The 20,330-nt window shown below is 36.2% G+C and overlaps 2 protein-coding genes across 18 annotated transcripts in view; one reads left to right on the top strand and one right to left on the bottom strand.

The window, feature by feature from the left end:
• Window positions 1-403: 403 nt before the first annotated feature.
• CENPQ (centromere protein Q) lies at window positions 404-20,020 on the bottom strand. Of its 4 annotated transcripts, none has more exons than XM_057304020.1 (10): window positions 19,931-20,020; window positions 19,402-19,613; window positions 14,276-14,418; window positions 13,263-13,311; window positions 11,913-12,039; window positions 10,832-10,900; window positions 6,468-6,597; window positions 2,914-3,033; window positions 2,700-2,777; window positions 404-1,638 (listed from the first exon to the last, which is right to left on the bottom strand). In XM_057304020.1, exons 3-10 carry the CDS (start codon window positions 14,375-14,377, stop codon window positions 1,507-1,509), a joined length of 807 nt encoding a protein of 268 aa, XP_057160003.1. In that variant the 5' UTR covers window positions 14,378-14,418; window positions 19,402-19,613; window positions 19,931-20,020; the 3' UTR covers window positions 404-1,506. The 4 variants fall into 4 exon arrangements, with proteins under 4 accessions (XP_057160003.1, XP_026363063.1, XP_057160004.1 ...); XM_026507278.4 differs by having other exon boundaries at window positions 19,508-19,613; XM_057304021.1 differs by lacking the exon at window positions 19,402-19,613 and having other exon boundaries at window positions 19,931-19,993.
• Window positions 19,242-20,330, top strand: part of MMUT (methylmalonyl-CoA mutase) — a 164,738-nt gene continuing 163,649 nt past the window's right edge. For 5 of the 14 annotated variants that reach the window (XR_008956231.1, XR_008956232.1, XR_008956229.1 and 2 more), the window contains exon 1: window positions 19,724-19,849. The gene's annotated coding sequence lies outside the window, so the exon portion shown is untranslated. Of the gene's footprint in view, window positions 19,857-20,011; window positions 20,295-20,330 lie in introns of those variants that run through there. The other 9 variants (XR_006410431.3, XR_006410430.3, XM_048219756.2 and 6 more) reach the window with 7 other exon arrangements.

The following is a 20,330-nucleotide window of genomic DNA, read 5'->3' as shown; positions in this document are numbered from 1 at the left end:
GGTCAGGACCCCTCAGTTCCTGCTCAGTTTTCCCTAGGTCCTACCTCACATCCAGTGATCTGCCCTGAAACAAGTTCTGAGCCCTCACTGAACTTACATTCCCAACTTATGTTGGGGGATCAGCCAGAAAGGAGCCCAGAGAGCCTGTCACCCAAGAGTTGAGAATGGCAGCCATGCTAATCTGATCTTACATGGCTGATGGGTATCCACTGTTTTGACAAACAAAATGGAGAGAGAGAGAGAGAGACACTTGGTGCCCGATACTCATGGTTAGAGGTCCTTGATGATGGTGGAGATTCTGGACGAGCTCCCAAGAAAGTATTTCAGGATTTCTTTTCCTTTAGGGCCCAAGGTTCTTGGTCATGCCGCTACAAAGAACGAAGAGGGAGACCAGACGAAGAGTGGTGGGCAGCAAAGCAGAGTTTATTGAGCTCCCAAAGAAGGGGACCTGAAAGGGTTGTGTTGGAGTTTCTAAGTCTAGGGGTTTTTATGAGCTCTTTTGCGGAACTATCTTAAGCAACCATGGTGTACTAAGGCGTGCCAATCAGGGCTTTGATTATGCATCTGTCTACCTATTAGATTAACGTTTACGTGCTGATGGTCTTTTTGGGCTGACATCTGGGGACTTACGGCTTAACTGCCCCAGCTCGTGATAGTGACAAATGCTTTGTTTCATTTTAGGACATTTTGCAGAAGTCATTTCTACAGAGGCTGCAAACCAAAATGCGAGTGCAAAATAAGATGTTAGTACTGTTTTGTCTTAGCTGTCCTGACTCCATGTTTTCTTGTTGGGGACCCTGGCCCTGACTACCTAATTGTCCAACTAACTCCTAATATTATTACAATGAGAAAAGGTTTATAGAAAGGGTTTTTTTGTTTGATTTTTCTTTTAAGGGATTAAATGTGCTTACGTTCCTTTTAAATAAAAGTATGTTTTGATGACAGTGGAAAATATTCAACATCTAGTCAATAATCCAACCAAAGAAATAAAACGTTCATGCTACCCCCAAAGGCAGACACCTGGCAAATCTTATGTCACAAAAAGTCTAGAGGGCTATGTAAAAGAATAAAAGCATTTGGGGATTTCTCAAGTTCCAGATGACCAGACAGGAAGTACAAGTCATGAACTAAAGAATAATGGTTGCAAACAGTTATGTTTTTATGTACTAGGCACTATATACACTTTACATATATTACATTACAGTATCACAGTTCCTCTGCACTAACCAATAAATAAGCTCTATTCAGCCATTATAAGTCATTAGATTGCAGCTCAGGCAAACAACCAGAGACACAGCAACAGAAATGTGAGTTCCTAGATTTGGCAACTACTAAAAACAGTTTTTAGGACTACATTAGATGCTATTAGATCTACAGAGGCTAATTTTAAGTGTATGTTGGAAATAAATCCCAAAGAAGACTCAGCCTCTGCAGTATCATCATAGGCTAACAGTTTTACAAACTCATAAACATTAAATTAAGACAGAACAGTCTAAAAAAAACTCTTTAAGAGGTATCCAGTCTCTTATAGGCTTCTTCGATGAAACTTAACATATTCTTCATCTGGGATGCATTATGGAGCACATGCAAGTCCTTCAGAAGAGCATTATGGTTTGGAATTAATGTCAAAATTTCTTTCTGTGGGTATAATTGTACAATTAGTTAAAAAATTTTAAAATCTGAGATATAATTGACATATAACATCCTACTATCTTCAGGTATACAACACAATGATGTGATATTTGTGTATACTGCAAAATGACCACCACAATAAACTAGTTAACATCTAGCACCATATATAGCTACAAAGTCTTCTTGTGATGTGAACTTTTAAGATTTACTCTCTTAACAAATTTGAAATAGACAAGACAGTGTTATTAACTACAGTCACTGTGTTCTACATTACAGACCCATGACTGATTTTACAACTGCAAGTTTGTACCTTTTGACCACGTTGACCCATATAAAATAGTTTTTAACCATTTATTATGAGAAATGTCAAAGGTATGTTATTTAGAGAGAATGGTACAATAAACCTCAGATACCCATCGCCCAACTTCAGTAATCATCAACTCATTCCTGTTCTTTCAAATTTGTATTATTCTGTTTTACCTCTGTTCAGTCCCTTTCCTTTCACCCTAAATGGATTACAGATAGGAGTGTTTTAAATTATTTTTGAGAAACTTGAAGACTTTCTACCACTATAAACATTTACGCTATAATAGCTATTGGGAACCTGTGAAAACAGATACCAGTATATAGTCTGCTACAAATAACACAACATTATTTCATGAAGAGTTATAGCCCATTGTTAGAAGCATAAACTCAACTACTGGAATTTACTTCCAGAAATCAATCCTGCAGTTACAACCACACAAATATCTAAAGATATATACACAAGGGTATACTGAGCATTATATGTAACTGCAAAAGATCATTTATTTACCAGTAATTCGCGAATTACAGTATGGTATTTCATACAACGGAATGTCATACAGTTATTGACAAGAATGAGAGATCTACATGAAAGATGCTCACAAAGAAAGATGCTCAAACTATTCTGTCAAGTGAGAAAAATAATGTTGCCTAAAAACTTATATCATGGATTTCATTTGTTTTAAAAAAGGAAAAGGATATTATGGTTTTATATATGCAATTCATGACTGATGATATAGTTGATATGGCAAACTGGCATTTACCTGAAGTGTGGGTGCTTTGAGACTCTTCTGAGAAAGTTCTGGAAGACAGAGTACCCCACTACTATCTATTTGAAACATCTAAAGTAGAAAAAGAAAGCTACAGATTATTTCAAAAGGCTGATTATTCTCTTCTTACATTCAAAAGTTGTCTTGCTGAGAGATAAGCATTAAAAAACTTATCCAGACTCTAGGAATGCATTATTAAAACAATTACCTGTTTTACTTTCTCTTCCTCTTCTTCTACCTCACTTGTCAGAACTTGAATTTTGTTCTTTAGGCTCTGAATATTCCCAGTCATTGACTCTATGGTCTCTACTATTTTATCTATTTCTTCCTGAGTCAGAAAGAGAAAGTTAATATTTTAAATTAAATATATTATTAAATGAAACCCAAATAAGTATAATATACATATACATATTTTTTAAATACCACACATACTGAAACATTTTTGGAAGAAACTGGTAATTTTTTTTTCTTTTGAAAAACAGATTTCCAAGAAACTAATTTACCAATATAATAATTCATTATAAGGAAATTTAATTTCCATGAACAAGGAGCTACACCCATGTACAAGAATATTTCCTCAAAAACTCAGCAAAACTGCTATAATCAGATATCCTGGAAGACCCATGTGTATGTAGCAGAGCCCAAGGACTGATGCCCTAAACATCTCCTGTGCTCTGCCTATCCATTTCAACCCCACCACACACCTCTGGCAACCACTCATCTTTTTATTCTCTAGTTCTGTCTTTTCTAGCATATTATAGTTGCAATCATACGGTATGGAGCCTTTCAGTTGTCTTCTTCCACTTATGACTAAAATATGCACTCAAGGTTCCTCCATATCTCTTTAGGGCCTGATAGCTCATTTCTTTTTCGTGGTGAATAATATCCCATTGAATGATCTAGCACATTTATTTACCCATTCACCTAATGAAGGACATCTTGGTATTCCAACTTTTGGCAATTATGAATAGAGCTGCCACAAATATCCATGTGCAATATACCAAGGAGCGTGATTGCTGTATCGTGTGGTAAGAGTAGGCTTCATTTTGTAAGACACTGCCAAACTGTATTCTAAACTGGTCGTACCATTTAGCACTCCCACCAGCCGTGAGAGTTCTTGCTCCACATTCTCGGCTGCATTTGCTGTTGTGCATGTTCTAGATTTTGGCCATTCTAGTAAGTGCATGTTAAGTCTCCTTTCATCTATAGTTTTCCAGTCCAATTTTTTTGGTTCTTTCCAATTGATTTGTACAGGAAACTAGAGAATTTGTGGGTTAGGTTTAACCTGTTCCTTAGTCCTGAATTTCCTGTGACTTGGTTTTTGGATTTAGAGAGTGCTGTCCAATACAAATGTGTGTTACCACATGTATTAGTTTACTGTGTCTGCCAAAACAAACTGCTACATACTTGGTGTCTGAAAACAGAAATTTATTCTGTCTGAAAACAGAAATTTATTCTCTCACAGGTCTGGAGAGATGTCCAAAGCAAGGTGTTGGCCGGGCAGTGCTCCCTCTGAAATCTCTGAGGGAGAATCCTCTCTTGCCTCTTCCAGCTTCTGATGGCTGTCAGCATTCCTGGTGGCTGCTCACTCCAATTTCTGCATTTTTCACACAGCCTTTTCCTCCATGTCTCTTTCTCTTATTAAGGACATTTTTGTCTCTTTCCGGACACTAGTCTCTGTATTTAGGACCCACCCAAGATAATCCAGGATGATCTCATCTCGAGATCCTTAATTATATCTGGGACGACTCTCTTTCCAAATAAGGGCACATTTGCAGGTTCTAGGGCTAGGACTTGGGCATATCATTTTTGGGGCCACCATTCAACCCACTACAGAGAGAATTAATAACAACAATGAATAAAGAAAATAGTTAATACAATAAGGACTAAAAATTTCCATTGTAGTTAAAAAAATTATTTTTTCCATTGCTTTGGTTATCTTCTTTGGGTATTCCTACCGTACCTATGCCATTTCTTCTACACTGAGCTTTTACTTTGTCACTTTTTCTCAACTTAAAAAAAATGTTTCTTTTTGATTCTTAAAATTTTCTCCTTTATCTTACTATTTATTTTAAGCATTTCTCTGTTGCATTTGCTTTAATTCTCCTTCTAATTTAGTCTGCATATCTGAAGGTTTTTTTTACTTCTAATTTTTTTCCTGAATTCTGTAGCTTCAGTTTTTAGTATTTCTAATACCAATTTATGATTTTTTTCCTTACTCTCTACTGTTTTTTTGAATTTCTTTCAGTTTGCTTAAGAATTAGGTTAGTGTTCATCTGTTTTGTGAACACGTTTTTGGCATGCTTTTGTTATCCGTGGATTGCTATTTTTTGTCCTTATTTTTCAGCTATAAGATGAATAAGGTGTGATGATCTAATGTGAAAAACAAGGTGATTATAACTGGTAATACTATATTGTATACTTAAAATTTGTTGAGAGAGAACTTAAATGTTCTTAACACACACAAAATAAAAAATAAATAATGTGAGGTAATGGATCTGTTAATTTACCAGATGAGGGAACCCTTCACAATGGGTACATATATCAAATCACTACAATGTACACTTTGAATATCTTATAATTATAGCCCAATAAAGCTGAAATTTAAAAAAAAAAACTATGTCGACGACATCCAACTGTCCATTACATGGTGGAACTAGTGTCAGGGCTAAAAATATACTCTTGAAAAGTAGTAATGGGGATAAAAATTCAGTATATCTCACACGAGGAAGAAGGTGGCTTTCTACTTGTAATATATGTAATTTATTAACTTATACATAAATTATAATATATGTAATAAATTTATAATATATGTAATGAATTATAATATAAATTTGTTGCTCGGAGTTTAATCTACCCAGTATTATTCTCAATCATATGGAAAAACTGGAATAAATTGTGGTTTTTGAATTATTAGAAATCCTTGGGGATGCATTCCTTGCATAAACTACTACCATCCCTGTATTTTCTAAATTGCTAATAAAGACCTAAGGACCATTATCTACAAACTACTTTGAAATGGCTAAGGGATATATGGTCTAATCTACTTTAGTTTTAATAACTACTTAATAAGCCCTGTAAGTTTGTTTCTCTTAACTGTTCAAGTATCCACTAATTAAAAGCCTGAAGTTAATCATGATACCTAATGTTATCTCCCATTATTTTCTACAAGATAATGATCGAGAATCAGAATCTGCAGTTGGACTAAGGTCTGCATCATAACTTAAAGCAGTTTGTCTAAGGTTCAGCTAAAAATATGTCTCTTTTTCACATTTGTATAATGAGATCATATAGCACAGACCTCTTTAAGTTGTTTTGAGAATTAAGGGATATAGCTACAGGTGCCTAGAGCAGTGCCCAGAACACAGAAAGCCCTCGTTACACGTTAGCCATATGATAATAACAACAATAATGATGAGCACGCTCTTCTTGTCAATATGTTTTGAAATTCTTTAGCATTTAGTGATGAGTTCCTATTACTTGATAATCAAAAATAGTAGTTTAGTTAAAGTCAGGTGAAATAAAAAACAGAACTGGTACCTAATCACTAATATATTAGAAATACTTTTAACTTTAGAGGCTCAAAGTTTAGGCAAAGCTTTTATGCTGACAAAAAAAAAAAAAAGAAGAATTTAATGAAAACCCTGTTCTAAGATCTAGTATTTATTATTCAGAGAATATCATGATGATTAAAAACATTTCTTACTCTCTTCCCCTTTCTCCTAACTCTCTAATTACAGACTCCCTGTTCAAATTTCATACCTGCAATAATGCCAGACCTTCTTCATTAGCTCTGTGCTGTGCCCTTTCCATTTTCAGTAGACTTGACACGTTAGTTAAATCTTTCAGCTTTTTGGGAGGGACTTTAAGGGTTTCACACAGTTGTAGCAATCTTAGGAATGAAATAAAAATGTAATTATGTTTACTTTTTTAGTACCATTATTTTTGTTTTTGTTTTGTTGTGTTTGAAATACTGCTGCCATCTTTTTTCTGTCCTCATATTCCCAAGGGCTATTATATTCTTTTATTAACAGTAGCTAACATTAGCAGTGACTCACCCATAAAAAGCTGTGATACATTATCTTTTAGCCTTTTGATGTATTAGGATAAGTTGTTTCATTAAAGGAAAGATTTCTATTTTACACACATCAATTTAATATATATATTTAAACAATTTCATTTTTATACAATTTCATTTATATATATTTTAAAATAAAACTTTCCTTGTATCTTCTGAATGTGTTTCTTAGACTAGTATAGCACATAATTTTATCATTTATTGTGAATAGCTGGGTAAGAGATGAAACAGTACTCTGTAAGTCATGATTATGACGCTGGACTCTATATTTCAGTTGTCTTAGACAATGTGACCAATGAAAAGAATCTATCAGTTTTAAAGATAAGTGAGTCCCATAGAGTTTAAGGCAAATAAAATGTTAAGATTAAAGTGCTTTGTTTAAAAGTACAATCAACATGTCTATGACCCAGCAACTGCACTACTGGGTATTTACACCAAAGATACAAATGTAGTGATCTGAAGGGGCACCTGCACCCCAATGTTTATAGTAGCAATGTCCACAATAGCCAAACTATGGAAAGAGCCCAGATGTCCATCGACAGATGAATAGATAAAGAAGATGTGGTATATATATCCAATGGAATTTATGCAGCCATCAGAAAAAAAAAAATGAAATCTTGCCATTTGCAAAGACATGGATGGAACTAGAGGGTATTATGCTAAGCAAAGTAAGTCAATCAGAGAAAGGCAATTATCATATGATCTCACTGATATGCGGGATTTAAGAAATAAGGCAGAGGATCATAGGGGAGGAGAGGAAAAAATGAAACAAGACGAAACCAAGTTAAACCATAAGAGACTCTTAATCTTAGGAAACAAACTGAGGGTTACTGGAGGGGAGTGGGTGGAGGAGAGGGTGGCTGGGTGATGGACACTGGGGAGGGTATGTGTTGTGGTGTTGGGTGTTGTGTAAGACTGACGAATCACAGACCTGTACCCCTGAAACAAATAATACATTATATGTTAATTAAAACAAAAAGAAAAAAAAATAAAACTGCATACTAGGCAAACTAAAAAAAAAAGGACAATCAACATGAATACTGAGCAATATTAAAGTTAAGAAATCCTCTCTAAATATGTAAAAAAAAAAGGAAAGAAGAAAAATAAAAACAGAAAAAAATTAAAAACAGAAAAGTTAACAAAACATAACAAGATTACGAAATCTTTCTTCGAACTGGGTTGATTAGATCATCAATGGAAACTAACCTATTACTACCTTCACTGGTAGCAGGGAGCAATACAGCTTTCCTAAAAGCTTGGATTCTTAGATTCCAGGAGGAAGAGATCAAGGACAAAAATATAATTTGGTTGCTTCTTCCTAATAGCAGCATTTTGGGGTTCTCAAAAACCCTACTATTTAAAATTTGCAGGCATAAATAGTGGAAACCAAAACTCACCTTCCTAGGATCTTACTCAAAATATTACTTTTTGTAAAGAAAAAAAGTAGGCCATATAAAACTGCACCAATCATAATTTTCATTAAACTGTTGGGATAAACTTCAGTTATCCAATCATTAGGAAGGATATCACGTTTAAGAACAAAAACCTGTGAGGCACCTGGGTGGCTCAGTCAGTTAAGTACCCGACTCTGGATTTTGGTTCAGCTCATGATCTCAGGGTCATGGGATCAAGCCCCCATGTGAGGCTCTGCACTCAGCATGGAGTCTGCTTGGGTTTCTCTCCCTCTGCCCCTACCCCTGCTCACTCTTGATCTCTCTCTAAAATAAATCTTTAAAAAAAAGAATAAAAATCTGTGTGTATAAGTATTCCTAAGAGGGATAAATTCTTGATTTCTTAACTAAAATAAAGATTCATTTATGAACGATTTCTTCTAAAAATTTATTAAGTTAATTCTGTGAAAGGGTCACTCACTATTCTACATGTTCTTAATAGTGGTTAGATTTGAAGGATTCTTAAAAAATCTTATTAAAATAAAAGGGTAACATGAATACACCCTACTATGTCAATAACACTTACCATCATTTATAACATTCTTCTATAGGGCAGACTTTCCCAAAGTATGTTCCTCTAAAAACTGTAGCGGCTAACCCATTTTGTTTGACTAGCAACCCTGTTTTGTCTGATCACGGAGATAGGCATATGACCCAGTCTATATCAATCCTAACAGTTCTTGCCACAAAATCAGTCTGAAGATAGGTGCAGTGCCTAATTTGGGCCAATCAGAGCGCAGATTAATAATAATAATAATAATAATAATAATAATAATAATAATAAATTCTAGATTCCCAGAATTTTCTAACTGAAGCTAAGAGGACACAAATTCTCTTTCTCCTCTTCACAACGATGAAGATATACACAGGGAGCTGTCTATATCTACAGTTCTAAGGTAGTAAGGACAACTTGTCTAAAACTATGAAGCCAACATGTAGCCAGAGGCAGAGATGAGACTAATATATGAAATAAAGAGTTCTTGTGGTAAATACCAATTTTGAAGATGAAATGAAAAATATTTGTTCAATGTAGAACTTTTATGTTAACATACCCAAACATAATTCAGTATATATCACTTTTACTCACAGAGTATCTTTAAGAACAAGTATTCCAAATGTACTTTGAAAAATGCTGCTACAGGAAAGTGTATTCAGATATCCAACAAGAATCAATTTGCTATGGCATTACTCTGCTATATCAGTAGAAGGAAAAGTATCTTGAATACTGTTACTTTGGAAACCAAAAGATTGAGTTGTGAAAGCAAGATTGAGACAACAGGCAGTCTTTGAAACACGTATCTCCATGGCTGCTACATGAGAAAGAAGAAGCTTAAACACTGAACAGAATCTGACAACCAAGGGTGATCACTGTGAAGAGCAGTTACTATGTACCTAATTATTCTCATTTACACACCAAATATGACTTATTTGTTCTCTATTAAAAGGCAATAAATAGCTACACTTTTATTATTATGTATTAGCTTATATACTGGCTTTGGCACACTCCCTTCCTTTTAATATTAGACTGTCATTCCTTTAAGAAGGTTGTAGGCCTGCTTCTAGCAGTCCTTCAATCTCTTCAACCTCTCTGCAGACTCCCGCCCCCATCTACCCTTTCTGTTTTGCTACTATTGTTGAAATTATACTTAAAGTAAGAAAATTTTTGCTCAGACTTCCTAAGAAGTTTACTAGCTCCAACTTACTAGACTAGAAACTAGTCTAGACTAGACTAGAAACTAGTAAACGAGACTAGACTAGAAACTAGTCTACTAGTTTCAGGCAAGCCTGAAACTAAGATGTAGAACATTTTTCTATGAAAAGAAAAAGTTGAATGCCTGGGTGGCTCAGTTGGTTAAGCGGCTTTGCCTTTGGCTCAGGTCATGATCTCAGGGTCCTGGGATCCACTCAGTGGGGAGTCTGCTTATCCCTCTCCCGCTGCCTCTTCCCCCGCTCATGCTCTCTCTCTCTCAAATAAATAAATAAACTATTTTTAAAAAGAAAAGAAAAGAAAAAGTTGTGCAAATAGTAGTCACTGAAAATCATTGGCAGTGGTGTGACTTTAAGAGCACTTGAAAACAAACTTCCATTTGTGACTTGCCACAAGATGAAGAGCAGTAGTGCCCTGGAAAATTGCACTTGTTGCTTATGAAAATAAGCAATATAATACAATACAATATCTGAAAGTGAAAACATAGCAATGGAATAAATCTCAGATAAGAATGGTAAACCATTAACTTCAAATTGCTCAAAATGAAGATGGAGTTAAAATTGACAGAGTATTTTTTCAAATCCCAATACAAAAAAATGAACTGTAGAAGTAGGCATTTTGTGATTTTCAGGTTCTTTTTTTTAATAAATTCTCTTAACTTAGTTCATAACTGCATGCAGCAACAGTTTAGAATATACATTTCCAAGTCATTCACCTTCTTAAAACAACAATAAAAAAAACAAAAAACCCAAAATGAAAGAAAAACTTTTATATCCCACAAATGCCTGTTCTGGTAACATAGGAACAGGTTAGACTTTTACTAATTATATTTTAAAAATGTTCAATTGCTAAAACTAAAAATATAGTTCTATTTGCATAACTATATTACCTTTTCTTCAGATAGTTAAGATGATACTGAACTCGTTCATTTTCTCTAATATTGTTACTCAGAATTGCTCTAGAAAAGAAAAAAGAAGATGGAATAAATATTAGTTTGAAACACAATTAATATAACGCATTTACTTTTTTATTGGGAAAGCCTCTGGGATTTTGTCATTATGTATAATACTTGTGGGTTCCAGGTAGACATTCTTTAGGTTATGTCAAGGAAGCATCCTTACATTCCTGTTCTTTAAAGAGTTTTATATTTTGTGTTTTGTTCTTAAATAAGGAATTGGTATTGAATTCAGCAAAATGGTTTAGAACAGATACTAAAATATCGTATTATGTTTTCCTAACTTAATCTGTTATGTCGTTTTGACAGCTTTCCTAAAGTAATCTTTAGGTTCCCAAACTAAATTCTATTTGTTTATTGTTAATTATTCTTTAGATATACATTTGGATCCTATTTCTAGTTTAGGAATTTTACATCTATATTATAAGTGAAAGAGGTTTAACAGTTTTCAGGTTGTGTGTTTGTATGTGCATTCTATTTCTTTGGGATTTAATATCAGGATTATAATTTTATAGAATGAAAATAGTTTGCCACTGTTTTTTTTGTTTCCTATATTTATTGAAATACGATTTTAAATAAAGGTACAATCAGTTTTTCTTATTACATTCTATTATTGTAATTAATTTAGATGAGCTCAGTTTCTTGATGGCAGAATCCTGTCTTATTTTCTTTGTATCCCCACCATGGTAGCTTCCACATAAAGTGTCAATTGAAACTCAACTTCTTCTTAAAGTATCCCTAGTGATAGAACAAGTTTAAAGTTTATAGATAGCAGGTCATGCCACATCGACTTCATTTTTCTTTCACTGATGGAATTCTAAGCTTCTGAAGTTAACAGACTTCCTGCTTAAGGCTAACAGCATCAAAAGACATTACATATATATTCTTCTGAAAAACACCCTATCACCATAAAATAAATAATGACATTTAAAAGGAAATGTTTCTAAGGAAATATGTTTCTATTGGAAATATATAAGTAGAAATCAAGGGCAAAATGGAAAAATTTCATACTTACATTATTACGGAGTCCATCATAGTTTGCAAATGCTCTCTTCTACTCTCTGAAAGAGGATGCCAGGTTTTTCTCTTCTTGGATGCTATCTTAATCTGTTTTAGATTAGTATGCTCTGTCTGTCCTGTTACTGGTGAAAGAAGAGACTCTGGTCAATCTTGAAGTTTTATGCTTTTACTTAAAAAGCGATTCAAGTCTAATAGAAGTATGAGAACCAAAATATTATAAAACTGTATAAACTGTTTAATTTCCTTTTTGTGCACAGACATAATATGCCAGGTGTTGAATAAGATTATGCTGTCTACTATTATGTTAACTAAAATACTATTAGCTGATACTGTAGATACAAACTCAAGGCAATTCTAAATGAAGAAGCAGGCTACAATTATTTGGATTCAATATAAAAGTATGGTTCCCAAATTAAAGAACTTCATTGAGAAGACTAGAAAGCGATTTCTACCAAATGTTGAATCGCAATTGGAACAAAATATTCAGTGTCTACTTGGGTATTGGTATTGTTTTACTTATAAGGGACAAACAAAGGAGATACACTATTGGCTCATATGAAGATTAGTTTTGGAGAGAAGGGAGACTAAATAATTATAATTACAGGTATGCAAAGCATTACAAAAGGAAAAGTGCACTGTGGAAGTATAAAACCAGGGGACCTAGCGTGGTCGTGGCAAGGAGAGAGAGGGAATTATTAGATGAAGTGATGCCTAAGGAAAGATGACCACTCCAAACTAATTTACTGCAAACCAAATCAGACAGTAACCCCAAACTAATCTATGCAATGGTGGTAGGACAGAAGCTTATCTGTTTTAAGGAGAAATCAGTAGGTGTGTCTATAAATCATAGATCAGTAATAATTCAGATTGTGGGACACTTTGATTATCTCTAGTTCTATCAATTTAGAACCTTATACAATATTTTGCTAGAGGCAGTAAGTAAAATTTCTGTTGACCAAAATTACTGACTACCTAGTACTACTTATTCTTGCAAAAATGAGAATGCAGCTGTTTATTACTATTTTTTGCTTTTTTTAAAAAAAGATTTATTTATTTGAGAGAGAGAGAACACGCGTGGGGTGGGGAGGGAAGGGGAGAGGGAGAGAGAAGAGAGTCCCAAGTACACTCCTCACTGAGCTCAAAGCTTGACATGGGGCTTGATCTCACAACCTTGAGATCATGACCTGAGCTGAAACCAAGAGTCAGACTTTCAACTGACTACACCACTCAGGAGCCCCTACTATCTTTTGCTTTTGTACAACTCATAAACAAGATGCTGAGAATTTTTTCATGAATACAGACAGCTTGAGACAGACAAACTAAATAAGATATAGAAAATAAATACCTTCAGAAGGCAGATGCTTTGGATTTTTATTTTTTGCTGTGTTTCTAACCTGGAGAGAAAAACACATGCACACATAATTAAACATCAGATAAAAAGACACTGCTTTTACAATATATTTGTCATGTATGTTGAAGAGTATTCTTATATCTTCTGGCTAGGCAGAAAAAGTACATTGCCACTTCTGTAGAGAAAGGGTGTGTATTTATCACAGGCAGAGGATATATTAAAGCAATTCCTGGACAATGGTGATAATGTATAATAGAATTCCATATAGTGTCAAATAATTTTTTTTTAACATTTATTTTTATTTATTTTAGAGAGAGTAAGAGAGAGAGTTCGCAAATGGGGGTGGGGCAGAGAGAATCTTTCAAGCAGACCCCCCGCTGAGTGCAGAGCCCTACTCAGGTCTCGATCCCATTACCCAGGAGATCATGACTTGAGTCAAACCGAAGAGTGGAATGCTTAACCGACTAAGCCACCCAGGCACCCAGTGTCAAAGAATATATTAAAGAAATCATTAGTCATTTTGCCTATGAAACAGTGTTACATACTCTACCTGCAAAAGACATAGGCATTGCCTAATATAGGATAAATCAAAACAAAATTTTTTATATTTTAAATATTCTTTTGTAAGAGAGGGGAAAAATTATTGTAGAAAGAAGCTAATTCCTCCCAAGGTAATTTTTCTCTGTTAATAAAAATCTCTTCCACCAACTAACAGATTTTAAGCAAAGTGTACACACTTTAGTCCTAGTCTTCACATTCAAACACCTTAGCATGCCTCATCACCCCCGCCTCAACAAAGAATTCTCCAATCAGTATCTTTAGAAATTGAAATAAACAATTTTCATCGAGAATTTTTACAAATTATGTTGCAACAGCTCCCACATAATGATACGAATTATTATAATTTGTATTCAAACTGACCTTTAGTCTTCACATACGCCTTTACATAGAACAAATGACATTTTTAATCAAAAAGTTCTGAATGATAAACTCGATATTTTCATTACCTTTTTCCCTGGTAACTCCACTTCCTCATCATCAATTTTTCTTTTTGGGTTTCTTTTTAACTGTTGAGACCTTTTCTTGGATGCACTTGCTTTGTTAGACATCTTGATCTAAACAGAACAATGATAACGGTGCTTCAAAAAATCTGTGAAGATAAAAAGGAGACAAAAATAAGCTTAAGCTTGCAGAATATTTTGTTTAAAAGAACTAGCTATAGGGACGCCTCGGTGGCTCAGCCCATTAAGCAGCTGCCTTCAGCTCAGGTCACAATCCTAGGGTCCTGGGATCAAGTCCTGCATCAGGCTCCTTGCTCGATGGGGAACCTGCTTCTTCCTCTGTCTGCCACTCCCCCTGCTTGTGCTCTCTCTCTGATTTAAAAAAAAAAAAAAAAAAGAACTACCCATAAATGTTCCAAATTTGCTTTAAAAAGCATAACGAAAGTTTTGGGATAGCAATGTTTTTAGCGCATTTAAACATATTTTAAAACAAATAACATTGATTATTAAAGTAAGTGTATCAAATTCAGTTTCATTCCTAGAAATTTCTTCCATTTTTATGGTTTTAAAAAAATCACAAAAAGTGCTTTTGCATCTCTTACTTTATACTCCCCCATATAATAACATTATCTCCATGTTTAGACCCAAGAAAATGGAAATATAAAGTGTTAAATTGTTTTACTCTCATCACAGATAATATTAATTTGAAGAGTAATACTCAGGTCTTCTTATTTTAAGCCTAATGGATTTCTCATTTGACTTATGCCAAAGATGAAAGGAGATATTCTTTAGGATCCATACTATGAATCTATGCTGTGGAAATTCAAGTGGAAAAGTCACTCATAAGGATTTAAGCTACAACTCTGCCTGGGCTATTTGCATTTTAAAAAAGCACAGAAGTTTACTGATTATTTTGTTCTTCCACAAATTACAAAACAGGCACAGGAGTGTGGATGATGTCAATGACAAAATTTAGAACGACTCCTTTTCCCTATCTAATAGTCCTTTATCAACAAACTCATTACTGATAGAAGGAACAGAGGAATAGGATGTTTATTCTTGCATTAGACCATAAGGAGTAGATCGCTTAGAAGTTAGGTACAGTATACATGGAGGGGTGTGTGTGTGTGTGTGTATGTACGGCATACCTCGGAGATGTTGCAGGTTCCGTTATAGATGACAGCAATAAAGAGAATATTGCAATAAATACTCAAATGAAATTTCTGGTTTTACTTGCATATAAAGGTTATGTTTACATTATACTGTAGTCTATTAACTGTGCAATAGTATTATGTCTAAAAAACAATGTACATACCTTAATTAAAACAGCTTTATGGCTGAAAAATGCTAACTATCATCTGAGCTTTCAGCAAGTCAATCACTGATTACAGATCACCATAACAAATATAACAATAATACAAGAGTTTGAAATCTTGCAAGAATTCCCAAAATGTAACAGACAGAAAGTAAGCAAATGCTGTTGAAAAAATGGAGCCCAAAGACTTGCTGATGCAGGATTGCCAAAAACCTTCAATTTGTAAAAAAACATGGTATATATGAAGCGTGATAAAATGAGGTACGCCTGTATACACACATATACATACAATGTGGTGTATACATTATATATATATATATGTTTTCTAGGCATATATAGCTAGAGGCATACCAGTCACCATTCCTTTTCTAAAAATTCAGAGTTAATTAGATCAATAGTTTATATATGCAGATTAAGAGACAATAAAGGAGATACTTTGGATAAATCTATCTCTCCAAATTTTAAAAGGTGAAGTTTCAATCTTTTTTTTTCAGTAAGATTAACAAAAATAGTGGAAAATAATTGAAAGATCACAAACTACACTTGGGGACTACATGTAAGATCAGTTACAAAAAGCCCTGGTAAATTATACTTTACCCTGCTCTTAAACAACGTGGGGTACTTTACATCCAGTCTGTGTAATATTCCTGCAATGCCTAATTCTCTCAATGTGATATCCATGCCCTTATCCTTCCCTGACTTAAAAACCAATCCACATGACAGTTTCATTTGTGGGCCTCTCCTGGAAAGGCTACCATACATATAGCAGTACAGGTTGTTCAGTGAAGAGGGTGAGGGAGAAGTAAGGGCTGAAATTTAGTCCTCACTCCATTTGATAGATTAAAAGATGATGAAAATTCCTTTTTACTCCTGTTATTGAGAGATGGAGTCTATGTCCATTTATCTTAAATCTTGGCAGACTCTGTAGCTGTCTGAGCCGTAGAATACAGTGGAAATGATTCTGTACCAGTTTACTGGCCTAAACATGAAGAGACCGGGAGCTGTAACATCCTCACGTTTGGAATATTTGCTCTTGGAACCCAGCTACCATGCTATGAGGAAGACCAACGTGGAGAAGAACTGAAAGCCCCAGGCAAAAGCCGCAGCTGAACTCCCAACCAATAGCCAGTACCAACTTGCCAGCCTGGTACATGTACCTGAGCCAGTATGCTGCAGCTGACCCTGTATGGAAAAGACAGGAGCCAGCCCTACCAAGTTGTTTCTGATCCCAAATTCTAGAACAAAATAAATGATCTTTTTTATTAAAAAATTTAAAAATCCTTCCCCAATACCTACCACACAATATCCAACTCTTTACCATGCCATTTACAGTTCTTAACAATCTAGCTCTGCCTAGCTTTCCATACTTCTCTCCCACTATTCCTTATAAAACTCTCTCTCTCTAGCTAGATTTGGTGATTTCTCGAACACACTTTGAGTAATGCATACATTATGCCCTCTACCTGAGCTACTCTCTTCTCCTGCCTCTGCCCACCCTCCCAGAGCATGAGCCGCCTGCTCTCCATGTCTCCTAACCACTCCACTCCACTCTGAAAGTCTGTGGTGCTTCTGGTGTCTAACTCTCAGCTGGCACTTATTTATAGTTTCGCTCTATTAATCAGTTTTTCTTGATATTCTTTATTCAATAACATGTAATTTAAGTGCTGCTCCAAATTTGACTCACAAACTACTATAGTCCTTTCAAAAATAGGAACAGACAGTATTTATTTAGAAACTTTTATCATACTTTGGCAATAATTTTATGTATGTGGAATCTGATTATAAAATAATTGGCTTTGTTTTTTCTTTTTAAATGTCATTTTCCCACTAATCTGTCAAAAAAACAACAACAACAAAAACTTCACCACTTCCTTTTTTAGAGATGTTTTAGGTTCACAGCACAATTAAGCAGCAAGTATATAGAGTTCCTGTACCCCCTCACTACTCCAGCTTTCTCCACTACAAACATCCTATACCAGGGTGGTACATTTGCTATAATTCATGAATTTCCACTGACATATCCTATCACCCAAAGTCTATAGTTTACAGTAGGGTTCATTCTTGGTGTTATATACTCTATGGGTTTGACTAGCAATTAATTTTTGTTCTCATTCTATGGACTATGAGAAACAAACTGAGGGCTACAGAGGGGAGGGGGGTGGGGGAATGGGATAGGCCGGTGATGGGTAGTAAGGAGGGCACATATTGCATGGTGCACTGGGTGTTATACACAACTAATGAATCATGGAGCCTTACATCGAAAACCGGGGATATACTGTATGGTGACTAACATAATATAATAAAAAATCATTATAAAAAAAATTTTTTTTTGTTCTCATTGTACAAAAGAATCAGTTGTGGCTGATTAAAAATTAAAAAAAAAAAGTTGGTCCTTTATTACCAGCAATACGAGATGCACCATTTTCGGTGCAATAAACTACTTGAGGCAATAAACCATAGCGCAAAAAGTTTCTAAAACTTGGTACAATCAACATTTTGGATGGGATAACTGTTTGTTGTGGGGGCTATCCCATGAACCGTAAGATGTTTAGCAGCAGTTCTGGTTTCTAGTTGCCAGAATCCTCCCTTCCCCAAGGTGTGACAACCACAACTGTCCCCAGACATTATTAAATGTCTCCTGGTATGAAGGCACCTCAGATGGAGAACCACCGCCAAGAGCAAGTCCTGGATAAAGGTAAATGGCCTGGTTCCAAATCCTGGCTCTTCCATTTAACTAGCTGTATAACCTCAGGCAAGTAAATTTGTTCAATTTCCCCACTGGTAAAATGGGTTAAAGCTAAACGCACCAACAATAAAGGCTTTTGTGAAGCTAAAATTTTGTACAGAGTACGTAAAGTGCCTAGAACAATACTTGGAATATAGTAATAATTCAATAAATAAAAATCATAATTTTCTATCACTACTGGGCCAGTTGTAAAGGAACTAGAATAGAAATTTTAATGTTAATGTAAAAGGAAAAGAAATTTTGCCCTGCTTTAGATCCACAGAAAACCACAGCCCAGTGACAGTGGGTAGAGACAGATATGAACAATTACTCTATAAAACTGTATACCCTGTGACACAAGTTATAAAAGACAAATGAGTGAATGACTATCTCGAATTGATGTGTATGCCTGTGTATGTGGGGGAGGGGGGATGATATACGGTATTCAGAAAAAAAAAAAGTAACATGGGAATTACATTTTGAAATATTTAGCCAGAAGGACCAGGAATGACATATTTGAGAGAAAGCAGCAAAAGCCTGACGGCAGAACAGATGAAAAGAAACTGATCCGTTCTGGCACAGGGAAAATTCAGCGAGACTTGAACGTGTATGGGAGTAATGGACAGAAACAAGACTGGAACGGTAGTTTGCGGCCAGACTATATACTACAGCAAAGAATTTACTCCTTACTCTGTAGGAAACAGGGAGGCATCCTAAGTTGTCTTATTTTTCTTACCGGTTTGCTGAAACTCGTGGAAACCAAGTTTCTCAACCTAGGCCTCAAGAGAAGCACACAGGGCAAGCACCAAGTCTGGCAAAACACAACGCAATGTTTACCTCCTGGCAATGGCCTCGGGATAGCGACGCAGCCGACCGCAGTTACGTCAATGCCCAAAGACACTAATCTCTAAAGCTGCCCTTCGCCCCATTACGGGCTGCGGGAGATTAAGGAAAAAGAACGAGGCTGAAGATGAATTGGGGAAAGGGGCGAAGAACCGAGGAACCAGGTAGGGCTTCACTACCTCCTCGCGAATCAAATACTTCAATCCTTGGCCCCGAAGGGCAGATATGGAAAACCCACTGGAAAATCACCTCACGTTCCTGAGATACAAGCCGCGGAGTCTGCCACAATCGCCTGGTCACAAAACTCATGCCGCAAGCTGAACCCACCAGCGGTTTAAAAGCTTTCACTACTCACAGAAGACGCCTCTTCAATGTCCAGGGAGCCACTGCCAGAGCAATTCGCGCCCAAACCTTTGAAAGCAGAGGAGTCCCGGAAGCGGGCGTGTAGAAACCGGAAACGCCTGTAGGGAGAGGCGGGCATCTTGGTACAGCCCTAACGTCATCAGAAGCGCGCCCACGGGAGCGCGATGACATTGGCTGCAAGGAGGGCGGTGTCGGCCTACGCCCCCTGACTCCTGCAGCTGGCTTTTGCGCAAGCTCAGTGAGGGACTCGGCTGTGAACCTCTGGCTTGCAGGGCTTGGGCCTCCGAGGTCCAGCCGCCCTCTCTCACAGCCGAGGTCCGAGACAGGCCGGCCAGTGAGTAGTAAGACTGTGCATCTCGGGATACGTCAGCTTTTCAACTCCCTCCATTCTTCTGGCTCCTCTCTCCCCACTTACCCCTGTCCTCTGAGCCTGTCTTTTTTCTCTTCCCAGCTTCCTTATTTCCGTTCCCACTGTGACGGCATCCTGCTCTCCTCTACCATGTCCTTGGGTTTAGATTCTCGACAGACCTCTCCCTTTCAGCATGGTGTGTAGGGATTAGGAGGTACTGCTGAAGAAGGTGCTTGTTCGCCCCAGAGGCCATGTCGCCATCTTCCCTCGCCACCCCAACACTCCGAGGTTCCGCTAGACAGAGGGCGCTTGCAAGATTACACAGGAGTGCTCTGGCTCCACTGCTGCCTCCGCTCTTGGCTGCGGCTCTTGTTACTGTGAGATATTTTTGTAAGAGGTGGCAGGACTGAAGGTGACTTTCTGTATACAGGTGAAAGTAAAAGGGTGACAGGTAAAATAGGAAAGA

Source organism: Ursus arctos, unplaced genomic scaffold (assembly GCF_023065955.2).
Source record: "Ursus arctos isolate Adak ecotype North America unplaced genomic scaffold, UrsArc2.0 scaffold_29, whole genome shotgun sequence".
Classification (NCBI taxonomy): Eukaryota; Metazoa; Chordata; class Mammalia; order Carnivora; family Ursidae; genus Ursus; species Ursus arctos.
This window is presented reverse-complemented; position numbering and strand designations above follow the sequence as displayed.

Bases quoted from the DNA above. Each gene is read 5' to 3' on its own strand.
- CENPQ (XM_057304020.1), bottom strand. From the start codon at position 14,377: ATGTCTAACAAAGCAAGTGCATCCAAGAAAAGGTCTCAACAGTTAAAA. The intron at 12,040-13,262 runs GTATTTATTTTC...TTCTTTCACCAG, and splicing joins AAAGCATCTGCCTTCTGAAG to TAACAGGACAGACAGAGCAT. The intron at 6,598-10,831 runs GTAATATAGTTA...TTCATTCCTAAG, and splicing joins CTTAACTATCTGAAGAAAAG to ATTGCTACAACTGTGTGAAA.